Below are 14863 nucleotides of genomic sequence, written 5' to 3'. Positions count from 1 at the left end.
ACTGTAAAAATGACATTTTAATTTTCTTAGCTCTTATGTCTGTTAGGTTTACTACTTTAAATTTGTCTAGAAAAAGTGAGGAGTACTTAAGGAAGTATGGTAGTCATCAGGGAAATGCAAATTGAAACCACAATGGTATACCACTTCATATAAACTAGGAGGGTTATGATAAAAAAGACACAGTAACAGTTTTGGGCATGGATGTGGAGAAATCTGAATCCTCACACATGGCTGAAAGGAAAATAAGGTGGTGTGGTAGCTGTGGAAAACAGTTTGGCAGTTTTTTAAAAAATATTTTATTTATTTATCTTTAGAGGGGAAGGGAAGGAGAGAGGAAGAGAAACATCAGTGTATGGTTGCTTCTCCTGCATTGCCTGCTGGGAACTGGCCCCTCCTGGGAACTGGCCTGCAACCCAGGGATGTGCCCTGACTGGGAATCGAACTGCGGTCATCTGGTTCGCAGGCCTGCGCTCAATCCACTGAACCACGCCAGCCAGGGCTGTTTGGCAGTTTTTACATGATCCTGAAGTCTACTCTTAGGTATATACCTAAGAGAAGTAAAAGCATGTCCACACGGAAACCTGTACAAAATGTTCACAACAGCCTTATTCATAATAGTAAAAAAGTGGAAATACCCACTTGCCCATCAAAATGTGGTATATCCATATAATGGAATATTATTTAGCAATAAAAAATAAAGTACTAATACACATTACAACATAGATGAACCATGAAAACATTATATTAAGTGAAAGGAGCTAGTCACAAAGAACCACAAATTGTGTGATTTCATTTATACGAAAGGCCCAGAATAGGCAAATCCACAGACAGAGAGTGAAGAAAGCATGGGTAATGATGGCTTAGGGTGTGGGGTTTCTTTTTGGAGCAATGAAAATGTTCTAAAACTGACCATGGCGAGAGATGCGCAACTCTGAATTCAGTAAAAGCCACTGAACTGTATGCTTTAAATGATTGAATTACATATGAGTTATGTTAAAAGCTATTTAAAAAGTACATACGAGTTATGTTAAAAGCTATTTAAAAAGTATCTTAATAAATGTGTTAACATTTTATTTTCAGTTCTTTCTACAACTTCAACAGGCGGCACTGGAGGTCTTTGCAGAGAATAACACTCTCAGCAAATTACAGTTGGGACAACTAGCATCTATGGAGAGCTCTGTTTTTGATGACATGATTAACCTGTTAGAGCGTTTAAAGCATGACATGTTGACCCGTCAGGTGGACCATGTTTTTAGGGAAGTTAAAGATGCTGCAAAATTGTATAGAAAAGAAAGGTAAGTCCTCTGTTTCTTCTTATAAGTCAACTCTCACCTCCAGTTTGGTAAAAGTTAAAAGATGATATAAAGAGTCAGATTTTCCAAGGTATTTAGGTAGCACAGAGTTAGGCATTTTGCACACCAAAACTTTTAACTGTTTCTGATAGAAGGCTTTCTAAAATATATTCAACCTTAATCAGAATAAACAGACCATAATTTAACCTTCTGTGTCTGTAAGTACAGAGAGCTGATGTATGATATGGGTTGAATGACCTAGCCTGTCACCCGCTTTGAAAAGTAAGGTGCTCCTGTCTCCTTTGCACATGCTTGTGTTGTCCAGTTTATCCTCCTGCCGTAAGTCCTGTGGATCCCTGTGAGGTCTGCCAGACTGAGCTCCTAGCCAGCAGGCTATCTTTTTTTGCTTTAGCACAGTATGAATCAGTTTGGGAATGTTATTAGTCCATTTTGCTGAAAATTACAGCATAAAATAAGTTGGTGTCTTAAGTGTTTTGCATTTTATCTTTTATAATTATTCAGTAAGTTATATTTGGGGATTTAAAAATTTAATCTGTCATCCTCATTAAATAAAAGAGTAGTTAGTTGAGAGCTAAAGTGTAAATATATATTTATTTTCAGAGTTTTTAATGTTGGACTGTACATCTTAGCTAAAATGCCCAGGACAGTGTACTTCCCCAAATTTAAAATTGGTTAAATCTTTAAAAATACAAAATGATGAAAAATTTTATGGTAAAAATTAATGTGCTACAGGCAATGCTATTTTTCCCCGCAGGTGGCTGTCCCTGCCATCTCAGTCCGAGCAGGCAGTAATGTCCCTGTCCAGCTCGGCTTGCCCCTTACTGCTTGTACTACGAGACCGTTTACTTCAACTGGAACAGCAGCTTTGCTTCTCTTTATTTAAAATTTTCTGGCAAATGCTTGTAGAGAAACTGGATATATACATCTACCAAGAAGTAAGTAAAGAATAGACTAACGTGGGGGCTCTGATGATAAAGGCAACTGTGATATGAATTAATCTTTCTTTCAGATCATTCTTGCTAATCACTTCAATGAAGGAGGAGCAGCTCAGTTGCAGTTTGATATGACACGGAATCTTTTCCCTTTGTTCTCCCACTATTGCAAGAGACCGGAAAATTACTTTAAACAGTAAGCTCAGTGTTTAACAATTGATTTTGATGTATGAAATCATTACAGGAGGTTAAGTCCTTTTTAAACAATTTTAGGGGTCCAGTGATGTTAAATGTATTATAGCATCAATTAAAAATGTTAAATATTGTATGCCAAAATAATACAGGGTGGGGCAAAACTAAGTTTACAGTTGTTCATATCGAAAATAATACAATGATAAACAATGTACCAGAATAAACTTTTGCATACTCACAACTGTAAACCTTTTTCCCCACCCTGTATGATATTTGACCTATGACCCCAAAAAGTTCACCAGAACTGCATATAAATTATATGTTGGGCTTTGTTTTCTAGCATTTGGTATAATGCTCAGATTTGGTTATTACTGGGAAAATAAGTAGGAAATGAAAGCACATGCAGTTCTGCCTCAGTCAGTTAATGTAGGCAATTAAAAATATGTCTGAAACCTAATAACAGGCCAGGCATATAGGAAAACTTTTGTTCTTAGACATTTTATATTAATTTTGGTTCTAGGTATAACTATAAATATATATAAGGTAATTCTTAGAAACATTTTTAGAAATTATTGATGTAAAATTTAGGTTATTTAGGGTGTTTCTGAGATTATAAAATATTCTTTTTAAATTTGTAAAATGAAAGATTTTTGCTTGTTTCAGTAGGCTTTCTATTTCTGTTTTAGTATTCTACTTTTTTAAAAAATATATTTTATTTATTTATTTTTAGAGAGAGGGGAAGGGAAGGCAAAAGTGGGGGAGAAGCATCAGTGTGTGGTTGCCTCTCATGTGTCCTCTACTGGGGACCTGGCCTGCAACCCAGGCATGTGCCCTGACTGGGAATCGAACCAGTGACCCTTTGCTTCACAGGCCCATGCTCAATCCACTGAGCTACACCAGCCAGGGCGTATTCTACTTTTTTACTGCTTTCATTTCATATCTTAATTTGCTCTTTCCCCATATCCTAATGTACCTGAAGTCCTAGCTACATTTAACAGAATGTTAATGTCAAGTATTATATTTGGGGAAGTAATAGATACATACTGAAAACAGTGACCGTATTACTCTATATTAATCTGATGAACTATAAACGCTGCAGACATACATAGTCCTAATATGTTAAAGGAACCAAATAATAAATCTACACATAGTTTCTATTGAGGGCACATGGTCTAATAGTATAGGAAAGCTGTTTAGCTTCACAAAATGAAATCATTACGAATGATGTGGGTGATAAAGATAATGGAGATCTGGCCCTGGCTGGTGTAGCTCAGTGGATTGAGCACAGGCCTGCGAACCACACGATCGCGGTTCGATTCCCAGTCAGGGCACATGCCTGGGTTGTAGTCCAGTTCCCTGCAGGCCAACTCCCAGCAGGGGACGCACAAAAGGCAACCATACATTGATGTTTCTCTCCCTCTCTCCTTCCCCTCTAAAGATAAATAAATAAATAAAATCTTTTAAAAAAAAAGATAATGGAGATCTCATTTCCCTCCAGTTTTTTAATTTAATTTTTTTTTTGTAACAGTGTAAAAGAAGCCTGTATTCTTTTAAATTTGAACATTGGTTCTGCCCTGCTTCTGAAAGACGTCCTGCAGTCAGCGCCCGGGGAACCTCCTGCCACAGCAGCATTAAATGAAATTGGAATTTACAAACTGGCCCAAAAAGATGTTGAGATTCTACTTAATTTGAGGACACACTGGCCTAACACTGGAAAATAATGCTTCTCTTTTGTTTTTATTTTGTTTTCCTTTTCTGAACAAGAGGAAGCCAATTGGATTAAGTTATATAATGAAGTTCCAAATTAATGCAACTGGATAACTGAAAACTTCACAGAATCATTTATTATCTTTGACTTATAGGTTATTAAAATGCTGACCATACTTCCTTAGACCTTCTGTTCCTAAAAAAACAAAAACAGAAAACTCAGAAGCCATGAAAACTCAGAGTAATTCTATTTACAAATATAATGCTGAATATGTCTTGAATAAAATATAAGAGCAGAGACAGTAAATTATAACCAACTTTCAATTCCCTATGTTAACTAAGAAAGACTATTGTGGATAATCAAACCCACCAAATAAATTTTTTAAAAACCACTTTAGAATGCATGTTTTTAATTGAAGTTCCTATTTAGTTTGGAAATTCACTTTATTTCCCCGAAGAAAGCATATTAAGAGAGAGTGATGAAAACAGAATTGCTCTCATTTTCTACAAATATCCTTCCATTTAAAATACTTCCTAGCTCCATTCCATAGGCAACCTTTACTTTTGGATGAAACATTTCAGGCCATAGCACTATGCTTCTGTCTTCTCCAGGGTAGGGATTGTAATTAAATAATTTTTGTTTAATATTTATGTAACTGATGATGAGATGGGTATCTTAAACTTTCTGACTTTTCCTTAACCTCGGACTATGTTAATGATTTTTTGATTAACAAATTCTCAGTGAGTAAAACTTCTAAACAAACTGAGTTAGGTTACCTAGTCTTTCAACAAATCGAATTTTGTTCCATTTTTTTTCCTGATTTAGCATTTAGTTAATACTTTTTATGCTGTATTACTTCAAATCTAAAATTGTCAGTCTGGCATGCAACCTATGCTACTGAGAAACATTTATTTTGTGATAAATAATTTTGAGAAAATATTTTGGGAGAAATTCGATTACTCTGTATTTTATACAGAGATTTTCCAACTAGTATAGTGAACTCAAAGGTTTTCTGTTATTCTCCTAGCAAACTGGGACCTTTCTACCTCATTCTTTGAGAATTGCTGGGGTTTCCCATTGAGAAAAAAAATGAAGCTGCACGGCATGTCCTAACTCCAGCGTTTTCTTCCTTCCCTCTCCTCAGGCTTAGGGACTTTTCTGTCAGCCCTCCCTGTCCTCGATTTCTCATCAGCTGAAAGTTTCTAATAAAAAGGTAGGAACCCGTTTTAAAAGATATTAATTGTACTTCAAAATCATGGCACAATCTTTAATAGTAATAACTCATGAGAAAATGAACTTACACTTCACTCCTGAATTTATCCAAAGTTATTCCATGCCCATCATCTTTTAAAACTTCATTTGCAGTACATAGACCCAAGGTATTTAGGGCTGTAAAAGTCAGAATGAGAAGGAAAATTTACAAAGTATTTGCAGCTAGAGAAACTTATAGAATAACTACTAATTATTACCTCAATTTGTATGAGACACTGACCTTCTCTGTACTGCACAAATGATATGGTGCCTTTTTGCGAGGTGTCCATCATCTCAAACATAGCCACAATGTTAGAGTGATCCATGAAGACAGGAAAAGCCACACCTGTTATTTTGGCAATTCTCAGTCGTTCCAACAAAGATACTAAATATTCTCTTGGTTTTTCTGTAAAAGAATACTCCCGATTCTGTCTGATATGAAGTTAAAACATGTCACACATGGATATAGCCATTTAACAATGATTAAATACCCATGGTCCAAGGTACGGTACTAGGCACTGAGGATATATGCCTAGTTTATGAGAAACGTAAGATATTTAAAACTTAATTACATACGAGTAGTCTGTGTTCTAACACTGATGACTATATAAAAAAGTCAAGAGACTACAGCTAGGCTTTTATCAAAAAGCTCTTCCGGTAATTCTAACATGCAGACAAGAGTTAAACACCCCCAAAATTGAAACAGCATGATGCAGGAAAGAATACCCAGCCGAAGAGTAAAATATAAATAAAAATACTCCGATTAATACAGTCTCTTAATTTGGAAGTATAAATGCTGATTTCTAACAAAAGCAGTGTTTGTAGAGGTAGGAGTGAGCGTGCCCGTGAGGACGGGCGGTATCTGGGAAGAACGCGGGCGTGCGCCGTGAAAACAGTACCGAAATTTTGGGGAACGGCGGCTCGCGGGCAGACTGGTGAGACAGAAAGCGGAGTGGTAGGCAACACCCTTACCTGGCTGGAAAAAGAGTAGGGAGCTGGTGAGATAGCTCACCAATTCCATAATCCGATGTTTTTTCAAATAATTCCTGGCCTCGAGCTCCCTGCCGCGGCAACTGCTGCCGCTGCTGGCCTCCATCACTCAACGTTGGGTCGTTGCTAGGCGTCTAAAGAGCGTCAGGGCAATTTGGCTCCGCCTTTTCCACCGGTCACGTGGTGCTCCTGCCTCAAGCTGTGACCTCGTGAAGCTCTACCTCACATGGTGGTGTGGAGGGGTGGAGCGAAGCGGAGCGTGAGGCGGAGGGGGCCGTGGGGCAGTCGTGGAGACCTGAGGGAGACCCGTGCGTGGCCCATTGTAGTCTGACGCTTTTCCCCTCAACCCCCTTGGAAGGCTGGGGCTGATTGTCTTTTCCTGTGCTCACAACTTGTTGATCCACTGAATGAGACCGTGTGTTAATAGTAAAGGATGAACTAATAACAGAAGGAGCTTGTGTAATTCAGGAGGTGGCCAGTGGAGAGTCCTAAGCAGCATCCTTGGTATGAGCAGGCTGCAGCTCAGTGCTGACAGTGAGGCAGAAAGGTAACCTGTTTTATCTACCCGATTGTGGGTTATGGACCCACAGTGATCCATGCCTGGATCCTGAGCTTCGACATCTGCTTCTTAGCTATGGGCTTATGAGGGAGGGTCACTGAGTAAGGTGCGATGCAGTTGGCCAGCAGGGCCTCTACTCAGTTATTGTTATATTTGTGAAATTAATCTGTAGGCTGGGACTTCTGTCCTTGGGGGCCAGTTTCTGGAGCCTGTGCCCTTCCCCTTCCCTAGAACAAGCACTTCAAGAAGAGGAAGGGCAAAGGGCCACTAAACATATGAAAATATTCTCAACATCATCAGCAATCCGATGAACAAATTAAAAGAACAAAAAAGTCATTTTATTTGCCAAACTGTAATAAATTAGGAAATTGAACCATTTCAAATGTTATAACAATAGTCAGTGATTATAAGAGTATAAATTTGTGAATTGAAATAACCTCTTCAGAAAATAATTTGGAATTATCTTGGTCATATAAACATGTTTCTACACTATGACTCAGAAATTCCACTCCTAGAGCAACTATTATACATGTGTACATATACAGGAATATGTGCAAGAATGTGCACAGTAGCTCTGTTCGTAATAGACAATGGCCTGAGGGTCATCTGAGTAGAATGGACTAAAGAAACTGTAGTATGGCATATAATGGAATACAATAAAGCACTGCAGCAATGCATTGTAGCTACTTTCAACATTGTCTCAAGAATGTATATTGTATAAATATATTTGTTTAAAATTAAACATACAAAAATAAGCAACATATTGTTTACAGATTGAAACATATGTAGGAAATCTTAAGAAATATAAGGGAATTATACTCACAAAATTCAGCATAGTGTTTGCCTTGGAGGTGAGAGGAAAGGGAATAGATTCATGGAGGGGGACTTCAGGGATAATGATAAAGGGGCTTTTCTCTACCTGAGTGGCGAGTACACATGTGCTCATGGATTGTGAGTCTTTATACCTTATGTGTATTTTATAATTCTTAAAATCTATTCAGCATTTAATATTTTTAAGCAATTGAAAAATAGAGGATGGAAAAAGAGGCCAGAAAGTCATTGCCAGGAGAATGAATGAAGCCGAGAACAGAAGAAGGTCTCTGAGGTGCTGGGGACACATATGGTGGGGACTGAACCTTCAGAGGTTGGGTCTACCTTGAGAATTCTGTGCCCTGAGCATCTGGGAGAACAAGAGATTTTATGGCTGGTGGTTGGGGTGTTGGCACTAACTTGATGTTGCCAGTGAATGTGGGTTTCTTGCAGTGTTGCAAGGAAAGTACTCCTGGAGACCTTAGTTTGCTCAGTACTCTCTTTCACAACGCACCACAGGCAACTAGGGCCCCCAAACCTCCATTTCCTCTGGATATCATGCTAAAGAGAAGTGTCTAGATGCCACCTAGTGGAGTCTCTGCCAAAGCCATCTCTTAAGCCAGTTTGGGCTTAATTAACCATCATTCTAACATTTCTTTCTTCTTTGACTCCTTGCCCTTCATCTCTGTATTATCACTAATCCTTGTGGTGGTTTGGGGGAGTAACTCCAGTGGAAGGCTTCAGTGCAGTGGTTCTAAATCAGGACTGCGTGTGGGAACCATCTGAAGTCCTTTTAGAGGCACTGAGGCTTGGGGCCCATTCCAGGGCCACAAAATTGAACCTCTTGCGATGGGGCCTGAATATTGGGACTTTTATTGTTGTTGTTGTTGTTTTGAACAGCTTTATTGAGCTATAACTAACATTTAATAAACTGTACCTATTTAAGGTATATTATTTTAAAAATATATAAAATGTCTTTATTCATTTATGTGGCAAATATTGTCCCCTACTGAAAAACAATGATCTGTCAAGCTTAGCTAGAAATTTCATGTGTCTCCTTTTTGTATTATGTGTTAAAATGATATAGGATGCAGGATGCAAAAATCAATTTCATAGACATTATTAAATAATTTCACACATATGTGGAATCTTGGAAAAATAGTTAAAATTATAGATGAACATTAAATGTGGCCACATGAATATTCTGTACATACCAGTAAACTTAATAAAATATGTATTTTCACTGATTTCTGGTACTTGACTTGTTTTCTGTGAGTCTTTTTTTGTTGTTTAGTTTCTATTTCATAATCATAAACTTAACTCTGCAAACCAGCTAGACTTGGAAGGGGTAGGGAAAACATAGAACCCAATGACTGTGGTGAGAGCACAAAGATTATAGAACATTCCAAGCAGATGGGGGCAAAGGGGTTCTCTCCTGAGCTACAGAAGGAATGGTCTTGTGGTTAAGATAAAATGTAAGTCAAATTCATGAGAGTTGTCCACAGTCAGTGATGGTGATCTTCTTGTTGATCTTGCCATTTCTGGACCCCTAGCTTTCCGTGGCTGTCACGACATCTGTGCCGCATTTCACCTGAATGAAGACCCCATGCTTGCCATCCAGCCACTCAGTCTTGGCAGGACAATGAAACACTGGGAACCGTTGGTGTTGGGTCCAGCATTTGCCATGGAGAAAATGCCGGCACCTGTGTGCTTCAGGACAAAATTCCTACCATCAAACTTCTCCCCATAGATGGATTTGCTGCCTGTGCTGTTGTGGCATGTGAAGTCACCACCCTGGCACATAAATCCTGGAATAATTCTGTGAAAGCAGGAGCCTTTATAACGAAATCCTTTCTTCCCCATGCTCAGAGCATGAAAGTTTTCTGCTGTCTTTGGAACTTTGTCTGCAAACAGCTGGAAGGAGATGTGGCCCAAAGGCTCACCATCAGCAGCAATGTCAAAGAACACAGTGGGGTTGACTGTGGCTGGGCACGGAAACACCAGAGGTGGCATTGCCATCTGCAATGCTGCTTTCTGTGAATCTTTAAACAGTGAATTCCAGCCCTGGCTGGTGTGGCTCAGTGGATTGAGTGCTATTCTGTGAACCAGTGTTGCTGGTTCGATTCCCAGTCAGGGTACATGCCTGGGTTGCGGGCCAGGTCCCCAGGGCATGTGAGAAGCAACCATACATTGATGATTCTCTCCCTTTCTTCCTCCCTCCCTTTCCCTCTCTCTAAAAATAAATGAATAAAATCTTTAACAAAAACAAAAAACAATTCCAGCTTAGCTCAGTGGATTGAGTGTGGGCTGTGAACCAAAGGATCACGAAGTCATTTTCCAGTCAGGGCACACGCCTGGGTTGCGGGCCAGGTCCCCAGCGAGGGGCGCACGAGGGACAACCACACATTGATGTTTCTCCCCTCTTTTTCCTTCTCTTCCCCTTTCTCTAAAAATGAATAAATAAAATCTTTTAAAAACAAAAAACAGACCCAATTCCAAATCTCCCAATTCCAAATCTTCTAGCTCCTAGAGAAGGGCTTGTTCCTTTTGAATTTTCCCCAACTAATTTCTTTCTAGCTGGTTTCTAGTAGCTGTTTGTTCTTTCAGTTGTTCAATTGCTTTCAGTTTCTTCTTCAGGTTCTTGTTTTTTTTGTCTATCTCAGGTTCTCCAGAGGTTGACCGAGAGACAGCATTTTGTGCTGAGTTCTGTGGGGCAGAGAAGTTGCCAAATGTAGACTCTGGTCACTTCTTGCTTCCTGCTTGGCAGCTCTTAGCTTCATGTTTCCTTTGATGTTTAGGGTTGCGTTTGATAATTGCTTAGTTCCTAGTTGTGGTTTCGTACTCTGAGGTGGTTCCTCCTCATGCAGTTTGGATTGGTGATTAATTTGTTTCTTAAAGCTGGGTGTCTATAAGCTGTTGCAGCTCTAGGTTCTTCACTGGGTATGTCACTTGGAACTGCCTGGTCAGTATTGTTTTTGGGGGAACATTCCATCTACAAACGACTGCCAAGAAACCTGCCATAATTCTGCATTTGATGGCATGTCCGACTAGTGTAAGACAGAGCCATGTATAATGCCAAACCCCATTATTAACATGTAACCTCAGAGCACACTTGGCTGTTAAAATACACTCACCGTCTGGGTACCAAGCGAAATATGCAGACTTAGAGGCCACTGATTTAGAAATGTTGGTAGTTGTTAACAACCTGCACTTCCATTTGTCTCCTCGGATTTCCACATCCATCTAGTACTAACACATGCCCGTGAGGACTATAGTAGGCTGCAGTATGAGTACCAGTTCCCAAGTCAAACACAGGATCCATTTCAAGTTGAAAATTGTTGCTGTGGCAGGCTGAAAACCAAAAATAGCACCAAACTCAGTAGAACTAGAATTCCAAACTACATCATAGATGGGGCCCCCTTCTGGTATTTGAACCACAGCGCACACACCATTTGTTGCAACACAGTGTAGTGCTTGTTCTCCATCGCAGGAAGTGCCTGTCTCCTCGATATCTGTACTAGCTACCAGCAGCACAGCGGTAGCCTTTTTGTTCTATAGCACTGTAACCTTATCCACCTTAAAGAAACTTTTATTGGCTAAAGCTGCATGAGTTCCATCAAAGTTGGGATACTGATATAATCTAACAAATAAAGGTGAATCCTAACTTCCTGGAACATAAACAGTCACCTTGCATCATTGGGGTCCAGGTAGTAACATAAAATCAATTTTTTGTGAATGCAATTTATTTGCAATTGTATTGAAATTGTTATTTTCAAAGAAGTGAACTTCACCATTAACATTTTGGGCACAAATTGTTTCCTCTTCTGACCAGACTAGACACCAGTTTTGCATCTTTTTTTGAATGAAAGACTTCAAACATGTCCCAGTTTTCACACCATGAAGTTGTAGGTTGGGACTCCCAGTGGTGCCATCTTTAGAAGTAGTGTGGAAACTAGGAGGACCACGGGTCCTCGCCACATTGCCAAGACCATGTTTTTTGGTGAAAACTCAAAGCAAACTGCCTTCGGGAGGTCAAAGAGTTGTGATAGTCCCTGGTTAGTGACATTGATAATATTTTTTCTCCAATACCCCAGGCAAACAAGGTCCCATCCATACTAAAGTTATAGACTTTGCAATTTTTCCCAGATTCCCTTGGAAACACTGTACTTTCTGCAAAATGTGATCTATCCCCCATGTACAGTCCTTCTGGTCCTCATACTGTTAGGAATGCTGTGGACAGCACCATCTCATCCTAGGAAGTAAGGTGTACTTTTGATGTATGGATGTATCCATGAAATCATCACTACATTCCAGATAAGGAACATATGCATCACATAAAAATTTCTCTGTGTTCTTTTCTAGTTCCTCTCTTGCACCCCTCCTTCACCCTGCCCCCCAACTATCACCAGGCAACCACTGACCTGATATCTTTAGCTATAGATTAGTTTACAATTTCTAGAATTTCATATAAATGGAACCATATAGTATGTACAATTTTTGGGGGGTCTGGTGTCCTTTACTCAACATTATTTTTTTGACATTTACCCATGTCGTTGCATGTATCAATATTTCATTCCTCATTTTGGCTGAGTAAGATTCTATGGTATGGATACTCCCCAACTGGTTTATGCATTCCCCCACTGGTGGACATTTGTGTTGTTTTCAGTTTGGAGCTTTTATGAATAAACCTGCTATGAGCATTTGTGTACATATGTGTACAGATCTTTGTGTGGACACATAATTTTGTTTCTCTTGAGTAAATAACTAGGAGTGAGATGACTAGATCACATGGTAGGTGAATGTTTAACTTTTTAAGAAACTGCCAAACTGTTTTCCAAACTGGTCGCACCATTTTAAAGCTGGTAGGTAGTGCGGGCTTCGCAGGCAATCCCAGTGCAAAGCCAGGACTGAGACGCTGCCTCGTAGCAAGCTGTGAGGATTGAGCCGAGGGTCTGGAGGAGCTGTGTATCGAGAGTCTTGAGAGCCTAGGAGTCCCCAGTGTGTGCTCAGTATTACAGTGCCACAGCACTCCTCAACCCGGGACACATGCTGGAATCTCCTGGGAGCTTTTAAAAAATATGGTGTCTGCCTCTTCCTCCCTGGGAGTCTCATGGAATTCTTTGCGGGCAGTGTTCCGGGAAGGAGGTATGCTATTTCAGGCATCACAACTTTTTAATAGGCTCCCAAGTGGTTCTAGAGCACAGAGTGACTGACTGTCCTGCTTTACCCAGGATCATGGGGAAGGCAGGTTTCAATGAGCGAAACTTTCCATGATAAAACTGGGAAAGATCCAGATCAACCTCACACTTGGACCACTAGCATAAGAAGTTTGGGCTTTGGTGCTGGATGGATTTGTCAATCTGCCTGTTGACCTTGAAGATATAGCTCAGGGTCAGTGTGTGTGTTTGGGAGGGCATGTATGTAAAGGGAAAGTGGGGGCATGGGTGGCCAGAAGGGACTGTGAGCTGATTCTCTCCCTCCATTTTCCATTTCAATCAGAGACAAGTCAGAGATGCCTCAGCCAAGAGTTTTGCTTGCTGTTAAAAATGAGGGGGAAAAGTATGAAGCACATTTGTCTTCTGAGAAAATACGTGGTGAGACAGTGTGATGTAGTGGCCTCTGTTCAGACTGCCTCACTTTTAAAGTGACCACTGACCATTAATAACTATGTGATCTTAGGCAACATACCCAAATCCTCTGCCTCAGTTTCCTCATGGACATAGTGGAGATGATATCTCTGCCTCGCAGGGGATGTCTTGAGGATTGAATGAGTTAATATATGTAAAGCTTTTTTTTTTAAAAAAGTGGTCCTGGGTGTATATTATGTGCTATATAAGTGTTTGCTACATTATCTTAATATCTTTATTAAAATGAGAAGGGGGAAGTCATGACTAAATATAGTCTCTAACCTATGTCCACAAGCTCTCCTATTTAGTTTCTCATTGAGAGATTTTTGGGAGTAACATTTCAGATCTTACATTACAGCTTTAAAGAACCATAGACTCTTAGTTCTATGTGGCAATGCAGGAGGAACTAGAGGTGTATTTAGCATTCAGTGACTCCCCGTGTAATGCCGTTGACGGGTTCTGTGGCTGTAGCAAAACAACGTGTAAGGAAACCAGTTTTACCATAGCCGAGTTGTGATAAACAAGTGCTAAATTCCTATGGTGTCTCATCAACATTACACGGAAATGACTTGAACGAAACATTATTTGAGGCTCTGCTGCACACTTAGTGTTCTTATGCAAATCATAAGAGAGACATTAAGTTTGGAACCTGTTAATTTTAGATTCACCAAATTATTTTATTGGTGCGCTGCATTGTAGAGTTTTTTTTAAACCCCAGAAGACAGCCTAGCAGTGGCAACTCATCAGCCTCTGTGCTGGGCAGGGCTAGTGCGGGAGCCACTTAGGCTGCGCAGCTGCGGTCTCACAGGTACTCAGGGTCCTGTGGAACTCAGTCTCGAAACTTACAGCTCAGTCTTTGTGGAATGGCAACATTTAATTGCCCAAGGTAGTGCCAGATCTACTGAGAAGCAGTGTCCAGCTTTTCCTAAAAAGGCAAAAAATGCTAAAAGCATTTTAAAACACTAGAGGGGGAAAGATGGCGGCGGAGTAGGACAAAGGATTTCGCTTCCCCGCCTCTGTGCAGGAGAAAAACCGGGCTGGTCTGTGGAGGAGCGCAGCAGATAGCCAACTGGGACCCAGCATATAGGAAGGCAGGACTCCAGAGAGTGTAGTGGACACTGAATGACCAGAGGTTGAGGAGAGATGACCGCAAATCAACAAGGCACAGGGAACAGTGCAGAGGCTGCAGGCCCTCCGCTGGGCTGCGCCAGGGCCCTGGCCAGGCCGCCCCGGTCTCTGAGAGCCGAGGGTGGGCAACAACAACCCTGGGAAAGAACTAGTCACCGGCACCCTCACTATCCAGCAGGGCACAGATTGGAAAACACCAGGAGAGATCGGTTTGCCTGTAGTGGCAGAGAGAGGAGTGGGCGTTAGGAAGCAAACCAGAGAGCTCTGATAACCCGTGGAGTCAGGCTGTGGTTGGCGGCTTGGGAGAACTGAGAGCTGCCCATACGTTCCCTGTAGCACGGGGCCTGAGCTGG

The 14863-nt window shown here is 40.6% G+C and overlaps 2 protein-coding genes and 1 pseudogene across 7 annotated transcripts in view; 1 reads left to right on the top strand and 2 right to left on the bottom strand.

Moving 5' to 3' along the window:
* RINT1 (RAD50 interactor 1) overlaps positions 1-4526 on the top strand; it is a 40432-nt gene extending 35906 nt beyond the window's left edge. For all 6 annotated transcript variants that reach the window (XM_037057055.1, XM_037057054.1, XM_037057057.1 and 3 more), the window contains 4 exons: positions 1081-1295; positions 2068-2248; positions 2323-2441; positions 3966-4526. In XM_037057055.1, the coding sequence (XP_036912950.1) occupies positions 1081-1295; positions 2068-2248; positions 2323-2441; positions 3966-4158 (708 nt within the window). In that variant the 3' untranslated portion in view covers positions 4159-4526. The remainder of the gene's footprint in view (positions 1-1080; positions 1296-2067; positions 2249-2322; positions 2442-3965) is intronic.
* On the bottom strand, positions 4173-6520 carry EFCAB10 (EF-hand calcium binding domain 10). Its single transcript, XM_037057060.1, has 4 exons — positions 6369-6520; positions 5638-5802; positions 5447-5534; positions 4173-4340 (listed from the first exon to the last, which is right to left on the bottom strand). Exons 1-4 carry the CDS (start codon positions 6490-6492, stop codon positions 4304-4306), a joined length of 414 nt encoding a protein of 137 aa, XP_036912955.1. The 5' UTR covers positions 6493-6520; the 3' UTR covers positions 4173-4303.
* A 2721-nt stretch (positions 6521-9241) lies between these two features.
* Positions 9242-12001, bottom strand: LOC118994409 (eukaryotic translation initiation factor 2A-like; annotated as a pseudogene).
* Positions 12002-14863: the final 2862 nt, after the last annotated feature.

This window comes from Sturnira hondurensis, unplaced genomic scaffold (assembly GCF_014824575.4).
Source record: "Sturnira hondurensis isolate 20B ecotype Veracruz unplaced genomic scaffold, ASM1482457v3 Scaffold0009314, whole genome shotgun sequence".
Lineage (NCBI taxonomy): Eukaryota > Metazoa > Chordata > Mammalia > Chiroptera > Phyllostomidae > Sturnira > Sturnira hondurensis.
This window is presented reverse-complemented; position numbering and strand designations above follow the sequence as displayed.